General features: G+C 40.3%; 1 protein-coding gene across 7 annotated transcripts in view; it reads right to left on the bottom strand.

Moving 5' to 3' along the window:
• LOC121506189 (collagen alpha-1(XVIII) chain-like) overlaps positions 1-14,709 on the bottom strand; it is a 65,358-nt gene that overhangs the window by 30,176 nt on the left and 20,473 nt on the right. For 3 of the 7 annotated variants that reach the window (XM_041781862.1, XM_041781864.1, XM_041781865.1), the window contains exon 1: positions 10,157-10,708. The exons of 2 other annotated variants lie outside the window; for them this stretch is intronic. In XM_041781862.1, the coding sequence (XP_041637796.1) occupies positions 10,157-10,508 (352 nt within the window). In that variant the 5' untranslated portion in view covers positions 10,509-10,708. Of the gene's footprint in view, positions 1-10,156; positions 10,709-14,709 lie in introns of those variants that run through there. 2 more of the 7 variants (XM_041781863.1, XM_041781866.1) reach the window with 2 other exon arrangements.

Here is a 14,709-nt window from a genome sequence, read left to right as displayed (position 1 = left end):
TGTGTAATATTCTTTCTGGGGGCCCAAAATTTCTAGCTACGCCCCTGATGCAGTCCATTTAAATATGGCATACTGCTCACTAATCCCTGCTTGCATCAGTGCTGATGCATCACACTGCTGCTGCCTGAAAAACTTCACCTCCTCCACCCCAGCCTCCTCTTTTACAGCATAAAGCTTGTTGCGCTCTCATATCGAGATTCATGCTACCATGGATTATTGCTTTTGAACTAATTTTACTGTATTTAGCATACATTATCATAAATGTATCTATCTGCATGGGAGTTTCTGGCCATGCAGTCCTTGGGAAGCCAAAGCTCACTGGTAGACAAACCCAGGGAACTTCTTTCAAGCACAGCCTTCTCCGCCATGTAAAACTGTAAATCCATTTTGCAATAAAATGGTAAAATGTATGACGAGTGTTCCTGACTGAAATGAAGATTGCCATTAATATGCTAAGAGAATTAGTGAGTATTTTCTCTAATTTTGCTTAAAAATGACCCATTTCACCTGAATATACTAAGCTAGATTGATTGGTTAACTGATCATTTACATTAAAATGTTTGGTAAAAAACTACACCCTCCTTCGGAGAATAGTACCATATTACAACAAAATGTCAGTAAAATAATGGAAAAATATGTTTTTAAAACTGAAATGACAGCTGCATGGAATCTTTTACATTTACAAATCAATGATTGTTTGCTTAATCGATAAGATTCAAATAAAAAAGTGCATGTCGTCTTAAAAAAGGAGCAAAAAAAGAAGGTTGGATTGTGAGTTCTGCCTTTAATACTAGAAAAAAAGCACTAACTTCATCCTGTAGCTCACTGCAACCTTAAATGTCCAAAAAAAACACTCATTTCTCATCTGTAAATACACACGAACACGACTAGACTTCTAGTCTGCACATGCAATCTTTGGTCATTTCTTGTAAGCGTATAATAAAGAAGATTACATTACTATGAAAACATGCCTCATCCAGAGCAGTTTACCTCAAACTGAACTCTGCAGACCTTATTTGGAAAAGAAGGCACTGGAATAACACGCTACTACAATCGTCTAATGATGCACTATTAAGGAATCTGACATATTTCTAAAACACAAGCAGTCTTCAACTTTTAAACAAGTTTGAATGGGAATAAGAGCCATTCAATAGAAAGTGAGTGACCCCCAATGCCAATTAAACCAGGGAGTTCAAGCATTAACACGCCCAGCTGTAGCTCAAACCTCCTGGGACTGGACCGAGTGGTCTTCACACATCAGAAAATCAGACTGGGTTCAGTTATCACTTCAAACAGCGGCGAAGCAGCTGCGACAGAATTTAATCCACGTCTGAATAAACTGAGAGCTGAGAGCCAATTAGAGCTGACTGATGGGGATCAGCGAGGAGAGTTGCTGAGTTCAGATTACTTCAGCGGGGATCTTTTTTATTCTTCAGGAACCTCTAGATTTGAAATAGTGTTTTTACTTTGGCTGAAGTCCAGTTTTAATGCTGTGACTGTGTGAAGAGTTGGTGCAATGTGGAGGAATGTACGATGCAGCAAGTATCATCGTGCTATTCTGCAAACATTGCATCCTATAAAAATACATTCCTAGTGTGTAACTTGGGCTGGGCAACATTTAGAGCAGCATTACTCAACCTTGTTCAACTAACGAGCCAAATAGTAAAAAAAAAAAAAAAAAAAAAAAAAAAACCTTTGCAAGAGCCAAAATCTAAGGGATGAAAAGTGGCGAAAATGGGTTTAAGTGGCAATGAAATAAGTAAAAGGTGGCAAAAATGGGAAAAAACAACAACAAAGTGGCAAAACGGGCAAAATAGGAATACAATGGAGAAAACTGGGTGAAAGGTGGCAAAAATGGAAGCAAAGTCACAAAAAGTAAGTTACAGGTGGTCAAAAAGCTGCAAAAAATTAGTGAAAAGTGAGTAAAATGGGCCAAAAAAGCTGTAAAAAGGTGGGGAAAATGGCACTTAATAGCAAAAGACAGCTTAAATGGATGAAAAATTGCAAAGAAGCAGAATAAAAGTGGCTAAAGCTGATAAAAATGGTTAAAATGGGATAAAAAAAAGGCAATAATGGTCAAAAAGTTGCTACAAGAAGTGGTAAAATTGTGCGAAAAGCAGCAGAAATTGAAAACTGGCAAAAAAAATGTAAAAAAGGGACAAAAATTGCAAATAAGGGCAATGGAAATAGAGAGAGAGAAAAATAAAGGTTGAGGGTTTTTTCATTATTCTGGGACTTCTTGCCCTTATTTAGAAATTACAGCTAAAGAGAAACAGGAAACAAGGGGAGAAAGAGTGGGAGAAACAGTGCTAGGACCAGGAATCGACCCCATGACCAGTGCTTCAAGGACCTAGTCTCCACATATAGGAAGAGGGAAAAAGCCAATTTAAGAAGAAAATAAAGGAATAAACTCAGCCTATTATGGAGCTGAAAACAGCTCTGAAAGATCTGAAACGGCGGGTAATTCCCCGCTCACATAAAAGCCGCCCTCTCTGTCTCTGCTCATCCTCAAACGCTCTGTCAAACACTTGATTACCACCCCTCATGTCCCATCAAGTGTTACTGGTTTTAGAGGGTGGGCGACTGGCTGTGACCTGTGATCTCTGGCAGAGCCTTTGGGCCGCCCCAGTCACAAGGCTCTCTTGTTTCTCATCCCGACACCGCTGCCCTTTCTCCCAAACGGAGCGCACAATCGCCACACTCTTTTCTGCTTTCCCACCCACTGCCGCTGTCATAAATGCCATCCTCCTCATCCTCTCCTCCACAGATGGCCTGATTGTTTCCCACTCCGCACGCTCAAAAACCAAGCGCTCTCTAAAGCCATGAAAAAATCCACAACAGCTGATGAGAAAATCGTGAGATATGATGACGAGGAGATAACCCAGGAATGAAATGTGTGACCGGCATGCAAGTGTAGGACGTTTGGGAATGCTTATGACTTAAACTGCATGGAAAATAATCAATTCTCAAGAATATCAGAGCAAAAGAAAAGAGTTCACACATTAAATCATTCTATATTACAGCCTAGATTTAGTCAGGAACACCTTTATCATACATTTAAGCATTTTATTGCAAAATGGATCTACTAATAAAGCAGCATGCCTTGATTTCCAGGGAGTGCACTGAAAACAATTAAACAGCTTGAAGCTATAAAGGAGGAGGCTGGGGTGGAGGAGGTCAAGCTTTGCCAGCAGCGGCGTGATGCATCAGCATTGATGCTAGCAGGGATAAGTGAGCAGTACGTTATATTTAAATGGACCGCTGTGATTGGCTGTGGGAGCTGGGAGGTGATAACTGGTGACAGCTGGCTATCAGCCAATCGCAGTGAGGGGTATGGCCTACATGAACTTTCGCTAAGCTTCATAAGATAGAATGAACCAGGACAGAACGGTTAAAAAAACATATCTAATTGCAATTATTGTTGCTCATATTGCTAATTTGATATCAAACGCTTTACTGAATGGGATTACTGTTTTTATGTCACTCATTTTAGTTAAGAAAACTTTATATAAAACACAAAAAAAGACAATTTTTGTAAACCGTTATAAAAAACAACACTTGAATTTTGGCAAAATGTGCTTAAAATCTCTGCTGCTGCTGCTGCAAAAAATATTAAACTGGTATTTAGACATATTTCAAGTTAAAATAATATTGCAATGTCTGCAATTTGTAAACTGTAGCATGCCATATTATGATCTTAATCTCATTTATGATGAACTTCCCAGCCCTAGTTTTCAATCTCTCCTTTTTTCATTATTTATGTCAAAATACCCCTTAACATCAGACTCCAATTCTGACTATATACTCCCATAATTAGAGGCTAACATCATGCTTTGAAAGGATACTGAGCACAGTATGTGCAGCTTTAGAAGTGCAAGTGCTAAGGCTTGGTATCGGCACGATACTCAATACTGGTAGAGTCTGCGCATCCCTACTAATAAAGATCGGGTTTAATGTTTTCATAGCAGCAGGTTTATCTGGTTATCAGTCTAATCAGCTCTGTAGTGCTCTGAGACCTCCTACAGGGGGCAGCGCCACCTGATAAAAGGAGCTCATAAGTCATCTTTATTCACTCAGCATCACAATTTTACTTCTTTTGTTACTTCCTGGTTGAATCTTGTTTGTCCTTTCTGTGTGGGTTGTCTCTGTCCTCTGGATGCCCCCTCTGTCCAAAGACATGCTCGTTAGGTTAATTGGTGATTCTAAATTAGGTCATAGGTGTGAGCGTGGCCTCTGGTCTTTCTCTAAACGTCAGCCCTGACTGGGGAACAGTCCAGATTGTCGCATTCCTCTCACTTAATGACAGCTGAACAGGATAAGCAGAGCAGATAATAGATGAATGGATGAGCACGCATGTGTCTTAAGTTTGAAAATACTCTGCAAAATGTTCCTTAAGCCCTGGTAACATCGTAAAATTGCTTCTTTTACCAACTCTATGCTTTACAGATTGTAAAATTTGTTTAAAAATGGTAAAAGCTACAAATTCTTGAAGTTTGAAAGCTAGAAATAAATGTTAAAGACTTGCGCACAAAAAACCTAAAAAAGTGATTTATTGATTATCACAAAATTATCTGATTAATATTCTTTTAATTGTTGCAGCTGCAGCACAATGATTCTATGCTGTTGTAATCTTAGTCTGCAGACAGACTGCTCCCATTTGACCCTGAAAAGTTGCCGCTGCAGGTGTTTTCACGCTCAATAAAAGCAGCGTAACGACAAAAACAGAAATGAGTCATAAAAAGTGATGCAAGTACAGCTTCAAATGTCAAATGTGTGTGTATTCAGAGTGCCGTTTTTAGAATTACACTCTATGGAAACCCAACATAAAGAGCTGCATATGCATGGTAACTCATGGTCTCATCCAACACACTTGTCTATGTTTTACAGCTTTCTGAGTTCTATCCTCACATATCTGCGAGTTTGAAGGTTATCCAAACATGAACCCCACTTCTGGTACATGGAAAATAACAAAACGATCTGCCACTTAAAGCTGGAACATTTACATTAAATACTCCTGTGGGAAACATATGATAAAGATGGTTTTATGTAACAGAGGTTAGGCTGTTAACCCCAGAGGATAGAGTCCATACAACACAATCTATGACGCCACTCCAGGCTGGACAAGGGCCTCTGGAGCATTTCCTGTCCGTGAGGTGAGTATATCATGTATTTGTTACGCTTGTCTTCACATAAATAGACTCAAAATAACTCTATAGAGGCAAGAGTTTCAAGTTTATTTAGGTGAGTAGAGTTGGCTGCACATAATCATATTCCTTTTCTTTCTTTGTCTCAATAATCATCAAACACAACCTTCGTTTTAATTTAACATAAATGTGAGCTGCAACCAAAAAGAGGCATTCAAAGAACCTGTCACAAGAGTCACACAAAACTGTGAAGCTCTGCTCTGCACGGCTGACAACACAGTCACATGAAAGCTGCATGCAGCCGGAGACAGTGACAAGAAATCAGGAGATTTCATCGCATGCATTTAGGCTGAACAACCTCTGGAACAAACACCACATTACAAAAACCACTGCAGTGGCCACAACACTTGTTTTGCATGTTTTAACACTTTAAATGCAAATTCTTTAACTATTTTCTATTTTGCAGGAAGACGCCACTGCAACTAGCAAATACTAGCTAAGCATGATGTTCTTCAGCTTTGTTTAGATGTTTTTTATTTCAGAATGGGTGTCCTTGAAGCACTTCATGATGTTTGTTTAAACATTTTAATGTTAGTTTTTAATGTATTTCATCTGGATGTGTCTAAAAGTGTAAATTACTATTGCTTTTATTTATCATTTTAAACGCTGGAATGCCAAAACTCCTGTCTGCATGATAAATTTACCTGTTTAGGTGCATAAAAAGACACCTAAACCTTAAAATATTAGAAAGACGTCTAGGATACTTTGGGAAAACACTTTTTTTTGCACAATTTTGCATGCAATTCAAAAAAACCATGAAAATGCAGTTAAAACATTAATTTGCAACAATCACTTTTGAGCATAAAGTCTGTCTGAAAGCAGTTTGGGAATGCTTCTGCACAGAAATAAGTGCAGAGTGGGATTTCTGCTCTAAAGTCACCAAATTTGGTAAATTCACCTCCAGTGATGTCACTCGAGGCCATTCTACCACACAAGCCTCAATCATACCCTCAATCATACCCTCATATAACCTCATGTGATTTTGTCTAATTAGCCAATAAGCATTCATCCTGATAGTTTTAACGTGGATTTGGCTGCTTTAGGAGAGGGAGGACAACCAACCCACAGCAGCAGATGAGCCGACAGGTTTTTAAGCCCACAGATGAAGGTGCTGCATTTCAGTTTAATGCTTGCTATTTAATAATATTCAGAAACATTGGGCGATAAGACAACCACGTGAACCTGAGATTTGATTTGATTGACATGTCTTGACTGACAGTTTAACAAGGGGTGGGCAATGTGACCTCAAAATGATATCACAATATTTTAAAGAAATTTGCAATAATGAAATAAATGGCGATTTTCATTCCCTATTTTTAATGAGCTGATTTCCCTGATGACAGGCTATAAGATGCTCCCCATGTGTGCATGTGTGTGTGTGTCTAAATTGGTTAAGCCGGGGGTGTCCAAACTTTGGCCGGGGGGCCAAATATGGCCCGTGGTCCATTTTTGATGGCCTGCAACAAATTCTTTAAAATACATAAGATACAGCCCACATTAGCACATTAAGCTTGTGCTATACCGAATGCTAAAATGTTAATTCTGTAAACAAACATTTTGAAAATAAGAATCTATTGATGTTTTTTCTAGTTCAAATTTAGACAACACTGTAAATGGTAAACAAATTGGCAGAAATAATAACTTTATCTTGATTTTTAATGTCCTAATGAATAACAACAGCAAATGGCAGCACTAATGCCACTCCAGAGGCGGAGCCAGTGGTAACCAATGGCAACCAGGGCCATCTGAAATCTGATTTACCTCCAAAAACTCCATACAATCATTTGCTGTTTGGCATTAACTAGCCATTTGGCATATCCAATCACTAAGCGTATCTTGACCTACATTAGACTGTATTTACTAACATAATGCAACTTGACTTGCACCAAACGTGCTTGAAACTCAGATTTACCAGTGGCACACACCTCTATAGCACTGGTTCTCAACTGGTGAGTTGGGACCCAAAAGTGGGTTGCAAAGCCATTTTCAGAGGGTTGCGGAGGCATGCCTGGAAAAATTATGGGGCAAAATACCTGTGATGTGCTTTTATTTTGAAGGATATGTCTCATTCCCTTGGTTTCATTACATCTTTTGTGCCATCTCTAATCTGAACTCTACCATTTTTCATTAAAGACGCTTATTTTTGATTGGAAAGTGTAAGAGCTTTGGATCGCGATTTGGCGTTGAGGATATGTTGGTGGGTCCTGATGCTTGACCAGCTGAGAACCAGTGCTCTATAGTGAACTCACCAAATGGAAAATCTACTTGCATTTGGTGGATGTAAAGAGGCTTTATCATGGATATTGCAATATTGTTTGGAAATTTATGCTGCTACTATTGTGGGCATAACACTGAACATAAATGTTATATGTCCCATGAGATGCAATAGCATCTCATAATAAGCACCAACATTATTAATTATCCAGTTTTGTAAATATGGAACTGGATCTTTATGGATCCAAACAAAAAAACACAATCTTTGTGAAGGGGTGCAGACTGCCTAGGGCAACCTTTCCCAGACTTCAGTAATGTCCATTTTGAGACCTGAAGATCTTCTGGGGCCCACCTAAACCCTTAACATGAGACTCAGACTTTTACCTTTTATTGTTCATATTTATGTTTCATAAACAGAGGATTTCACTGCTAATGCATGGCTTCCAGAAACATTAACATTACTTGGAAAGAGTTTGTGGGGGTCACAAAGTATTATTAATGAACCACAGCCATTAATTTTAATCAGGCATCTGCAGAGACAAAACCTAACAAACAAAGTCTGACAAATTCTTCCCAGGTAGCACTCATGTCTCTGTAAAATTAAGTAGTAGAATGTTTAACAGAGTGTCACTAGTTAACTAACACCAGTTAAACCATGACACCGGTAATATACATCAGACATATAGATGATAAAAAAGGTGGCATGAGTTAAAATCTCTAGCAGAGACTTAAAAATACTGATATGTAATCAAGTAATATGTGATTCAATTTGTTTATTCCTTTGATTATAAGTTATTGTAAATAACCTCTCGTGAGCTGCCTATAATACCTCTGGGGCCCACCACTTGGGGAAGCACTGGCCTGGTGGGTTACCTGGGTTTAGGTCTGACCTGTGGCTCCTTTCCTGCATGTTATTTCCTACTCTCTCACCCACATTTCTGACTCTATCCACTGACATCTAAAACAAGGGTTTCCAAACTTTTTACCCCCAAAATAACGGCGTCAGAGACTGGGAACCCAGATGGTCACTAAGAGTGCTTAAGGCATTAGTGAACATAGCTGTGCTATTCAAGAATAATCATGTGCAGACCTAAATTTGAAGGATTTTGTAAACATTACTTTGATTTTACCATTAATCTCATCCAATGACCATGTTTTTATTTCAAATTGAACTGATTGTATGCATGTATTTCTACAGAAATGTGCAAAATATACAATTTAAAATCATTTTGAAATATTCTTTGTGTTTTGAAGGCATCTCCTGACCCTCGCTTTGGAAACCACTGCTCTAAAAGAGAGGTTCCCAAACTTTTCAGCCTGTAACCCCCAAAATAACGGCGTTAGAGACCAGGGCCCCCAACCTTCTCTTGAGGGGTACAAAGCATCATGTATGAAAATTGCATTTTAGGTTGTTTTTATAACTTTTAATTACATTTTTAAGCACAAATATCACTTGATAACTATGTTCTTAATTTAAATTGAACTATTTTTAACACATTTTTTACAATAATATTTGAAATGTATGATTAAAAAATCCAATTAAGTTTCTATTTGTTTTTAGGAAAGCCTCCCGCGACCCCCCTGGGGGTCCCGACCCCTACTTTGGGAACCATTGCTCTAAAACAGTGGTTTTCAACTGATGGGTCGGGATCCAGAAGTGGGTCGTGGAGCTGTTTTCAGTGGGACATCTCGAAAAAATCTGGGGGAAAAAAATGGTTGCATGAAGTCTATGAAGTACTGAAGTCCTCAGTGGACCTGCATCCGTACAGATCCATACTGCAACATTATTTAGAGAATAAACATCATTGTTGAGATTTTTTTTAAAAATCTGGGTCGAGATCTGTTATTTGAGACAGTGGCGGGTCCTGAGGTTAGACCACTTGAGAGCCAGCGCCCTTAAATGAAGGCAAAAAACCCCTAAAATTTGTAAATATTAATGTGAAATTATTTAATGTAAACTGAATTCTTGAGTTTGCATTAAAATGGGCGAAACATGCAAAATCAACTATTAGCTAGGCAGCAATGTGTCTGGACACGTTTGTTGCCACAGCAACCGAACAAGCAAACAACACAGACTAAAGCTCAAACACCGACAACAAAAAAAGGGACGTGACATCGGATTCAAAATGTATCACGGTTCAGGATACATTCTAACCCGCCGGGGTTACCTTTCCAGTTACTAACTGACACGCACGCTGAGCGCCCGGCCTCCTGCGGCCTCTCGGGCAGGTCGTGACACTCCACTGGGAGACGCCCGTTCTCCAGAGACGCCCAGCAGCTGTCCTGCAGCACCTGGCAGAAACTGCGACAAGGCAGGGACACAGCGGCGGAAGGGCACCTGGGGGTCAGCAGGAGGCAGAGGAACCACTCTGCACCAGGGTGACACCTTTCTCTCGTAAGCCAAGCCCACTCATGTATCACCGCCCCCGCCTCCTCAACAGATGTGTGGTTGAGAAAGTTAGGGAGGGTGAGGAATCTTGGCCGTTTACCAGAGCAAATCGACCAATTAGAGGGCACAGGGTGACATGTGGGGTCAGAACTATTGAACGCCGGATCACCATCGACAGTCCCGTTAATTTTAGAACCATCACTTATGTTCCCGGTTACATTGCTGGGCAGGACTTTTGCACCTTCAAAAGCCAGCTCCGACTCTACCTCAGGATCAGCCACAAACCCTGATTTTGACCCTTCCCCATCCCCGACCCCAGCCCCCTCCTCCCTCTCCCCACTGAACCTGCCTGGATTACCCGTGGTGTTAGGTTTAGCGCTCTCCACCTTCTCTGTCAGGCCTCCGTTAGTAGTCCTTGCGGTCAGGGTCGTGGTTGTGGTTGTGGTTGTGGTCGTGGTCCCGTCCCACGCCTGGACAAACTTACGGATTCCTGTGGCTACGTTGATGATCTCTTCCCCGACCCCAGACAAGTTGTCATCCTCCTCCACCTCAGTTTTCTTTGTGCCATTGGCTGCAGAGGTGGTCACACCTGTCTCTGTCGGGGCCTCTGTCGTCGTTTCTTTGGGCACCAACCAAAACCAGGCCTCCGAGCTTGCAGCACAGAGAACCAGAACAAGCAACAAGGTCTGGATCTTCAACATGCTTCTGTCCTCCACACACAGAGCTCTCACTGTTCCCCCCACCTGTTAGCCAGTCGCTCAGCAGTTAAATCCAAGCTGGTCAAGGGCCACTGAGCGTCCGATGAATGGAAACAGAGGCATAAAAACTCTGCTCACACTCAGACCCTCCCTCTAGATCTCACAGTGCATGTTCACTGCATGAAGAAGCATTTACAAGGACAGGGGGGAAGTTAAGAGTGGAGGCAGGCTTGTTACTGATGCTGGAAGTTATTGGTTACTCAGATTTGCCCCAAGACTCCTCCCTGAGTGGGCTGATGAGTGGGTCCCTGAAGACCCTTTCTGCAGCATGTGAAATCGCATGCAAGAGTTTGTTTTACCACAATGACACACCCGCTCTGTAATGAAATAAGTGCAGCAAATATGAGGTTTATGAGTGATGGGATAAACAACTTTATATCTAAAAGTGCTGAGTGATTAAAGTCAAACACTTTGTGCATCAAAAAGTGGAGTACTTGGGTAAAATGCAGCATCTTAACTCGCTAAGTATCAGCTTTGTCTGCAGAATTATACCACCTCCTTCCTTGAATGTGCATGCAATTTTGCAACAGTGCATGCTTTTAACTACACCCAAATCCTGCGGTGTGCAAATTGTGATATAATTAGTCTAGCTTGGAATAAAAACAAGTAGCCTAATTCACAACCCCTTCTTTGGAAACATGTCTTTACCTGTAGAGCTGCTTAATTATGGCTGAAATCCTAATCACACTTATTTTATTGATATAATAAAATGAGCACATCATGGCACGTGGCACAGTAATCATAGCCTCTATTATCTTGTTTTTATGATCATGGGAGCTAAAATTATAACTGAAACACGATTAAATGCCAAGCACAATTTAAAATCTACAAATACAATTGAAAAGGACTAGTGAGGGTAAAATGCAGCCAGGTTAGATGGATGCATTAGTGCAGAATCTGCAGCATTGTGCTGGACCATTATGATGAACCAAAATGCACTTTTAATGTACCTTTACACTTTTTTCCAACCCTCACCTATAGACATGAGATTTTAGAAGTGTTAATTCTGGCAGCTATTTTTAATTTTAGTCTTAGTTTTAGTCTTTAAATGAAATTCAGTTTTAGTCACATTTTAGTCATTTCTCCCCTTTTTAATTTTAGTCTACTTTTAGTCCATAAAAAGTCCTCACATTTTAGTCTTTACTTTCAGTCCAAGCATTTATTTTCTTGACTAAATTTGGCACGAAATCATGGTAGTGTGTTCTCTGCACTCTGTCAATCCTGGGGTCCCTGCTTTCTACAGCTGAGAGGCAGAGGAGCTACAGACGCATTGTTTTTTGACAGAGAAATATCACAGATTTTGTATGTCTGATGAAAACGACATTACATTTTAGTCCAGTTTAAGTCACTTTGACAAAATCTAAACTTTGTTTTTGTTAGTTTCAGCCATCACAGATCTATTTTTGTTAGTTTAAGTCTAGTTTTAGTCGTAGAAAAAAATGCTGTCGACGAATAGTTTTAGTCAGGTTTAGTTGACAAAATCAACACTGGATTTGAGCTGTGACAAAACAAATGAAATCACAGATACAAGGGGCTGAAAAGTATTTCCTTTTCAGCTGTAGGAGCTCAGGGTACAGCTCCTTTGCATCAAAAAGAACCAGTAGAGGTGGTTCACGCTGGTCCTGGTTGTTTTGTGGGGGTCTTCCGGGCTGGTTTAACTGGGAGAATACCTCAGGACAGACCTAGAAAACCACAGAGGGGATCATACATCCTGTCCAGCCTGGGAATGGCTCAGAATCTCCCAGAAGGTGCTGGAAAATGCCACGGGGATGAGGGATGTCTGGGTTGCCTTGTTTAGCCTGCTGCAACCATGATCCAGCCCAGGATAAGAGTAAGAAAATGGATGGATGGATGTAAATGCTAAAACCTATAAAATATTGTTTCTTTTATGCTTCAGCCCTTCACAGGTGGAGGTCAGTGCTCTCAGAGCAGGATTGGAAAGGTTTAAATGATTCAACAGACTCCTCCCAGGAAAAATCCAAGGAGCACACAAGTCACTTTTTTCAATTTTATACAGATCAGCCTTTCACTTTGTCACAGTGGTTCCTGACCCTATTTCCCTGGAGCCTCCCCTACTTTTATCTAAGAAAAGTCTACTTATGTTATCATACCAAAAGCTGTTAATATAAATTGTTAAAGAAAGGTTTTACCATGACATACTGACTAATTAGTTGGAAGTAACATGGCTGACATTTGGATTATGTTCCCCTCTTTCTGAAGTTTGAATGAGGAATATTTGAAGACATCAGAGGACATGAAGCGTAGGTTAAACCAGAAATTAAAGGATGATATTCTCTGTGACTTATTGGGAAACAGAGAGGTAAATCAGTATTAATGATAGAAATGTAAATTAAAGTTCCAATAACAGGCTGTAAGTTATTATAAGGTGTGGCTGGCTGAATGCAAAAGGGAAAATGATAAACCCCATGGAAAGCCCCACCCAGCATTAACCTGTAGGCTGCTAAAATACACCAGAAATGAGGATTAATGAGAGCACATGAAAAGAAAGGATGACTAGTACTGGAATAACATTGACATCAGCTGACCGGTGGAGATAACACAGAGGAAACGATAATAAAGAAGAAGAAAAATGACTTAAAGGAAGAGAGGGCATCAGGAAAAATGTGGTGTTCTCTGAGACAATGTCAGTGATTTATCGTCTTGTCTTAAAGAGTGGAAATTCAAAGCAGTCAGAAGTACAAACTGAACTTTCTTGTGTTTTGTGATTCTGACAAACATCAGCCGGTGTGAGGACTGACAGACAGCAGCTGAGAGAGAGGGTGTATCTGATTGGATCGATGTCTTAAGCTCCGCTCCCTCGGGTCAGACCCCGTTGCTTCATCGGAGAAAATCCTCGGAATATGTACCACTTCCAGGTTCCCACAGACCGGCGATAAGCGAAGGGAGGGGATCCTCCTCTGTGTGCCCCTGTGTGCCCCCGTCATCCCGCAGATACCAGCCTCATCTGCCGAGCTCAGTCGTCCAGCTGTTACGCATTCCAGCCCGCGGACCTCCCACACCCACGCCGCTGCTGCCACTGCTGCGGGACATGTGGAGGTTTGGAGGCTGACACTCTTTGGTAATTTGTGCGTTCATACAACATCGCTACCGCTGTCAGCATATGGGCTAAATTAATTCTGATGGACATGAACAGGAGGGAGAGCCTGAGATTATTCTTCAGTTTGATGTAGAGTTTGACAGCCAGCTGTTATAGCAGACATTTCTTGGCAGAAAAGCTCCACAAAAAAAGACTAAATTGTTCTTATTCTACCTTTTCTTTCTTTAAAGCACATAAACAATTTCAAAATACCTTAATTAGAATTTTTAAGAAGGAGATGCTACACTTTTCTTAACTTACAGCAGAGTAAGGTTGATTTTAAACCTTTTGTAAGTAAAGAAATAGAAATAAATAAGCAAATAATATTCCAGTATGTAAGAATAACGCACATCTTACAGTGTTTTATTGCAATTCAGCAGCACATTGGGAAGATTTGGCGAGGGGTCACTGTCCACAGCACTATCTGACTGGCTTGATGTCTCACAGCTACCAGCCAATCAGCACTAAGGCCTGGGTGATACAGGAAGTGTACGACATCACTTCCTGTTTCCTGTAGTGAAGTAAATTTTGTTTATCATAACAAATCCATACTGATTCCAGATATCTGTTATCGGCCTCTTGTTCGACTAATTATCCTTATTGAGATTATAGAAAAAACATTATCAGTTAACCCTCGCTGATACCGACACCTGCATTTTCAGTAGTATCGGATTTATTTCTGATACTAGTATCAGAATCGGATCTACTCTACCCCCTTCTGTGCTTGAATCTTACACTAAAATAGGGAAATTTTGGAAAAAAACAAAACTATTTTGTTCCTATGCTGATCATGCCACTAGATTTCTTATTTTTCTTCAGCACAGCAAACAAACAGAAAGTCTCAAATGCGTCAAAACCACTGCAAGTTTGTAGATATCCTTTGAAAATGATTGGTGTTTATAATGTGATAAAACTTAGATCTTTCATGCCTTTTGTGGCTTTTTAAGTTAATTGACTTTAAACATAAAAACTTGGTTGAAAAATTGATTCCAAAGATTCCTCTTTCCCCAGTGGAGCATCCAAGCTAATCACGTCAGTCATTATTTC

The sequence above is a fragment of the Cheilinus undulatus genome, linkage group 24, assembly GCF_018320785.1.
Source record: "Cheilinus undulatus linkage group 24, ASM1832078v1, whole genome shotgun sequence".
Lineage (NCBI taxonomy): Eukaryota > Metazoa > Chordata > Actinopteri > Labriformes > Labridae > Cheilinus > Cheilinus undulatus.
Note: the sequence above shows the minus strand (reverse complement) of the source record. Positions and strands in the feature narration are given on the sequence as shown.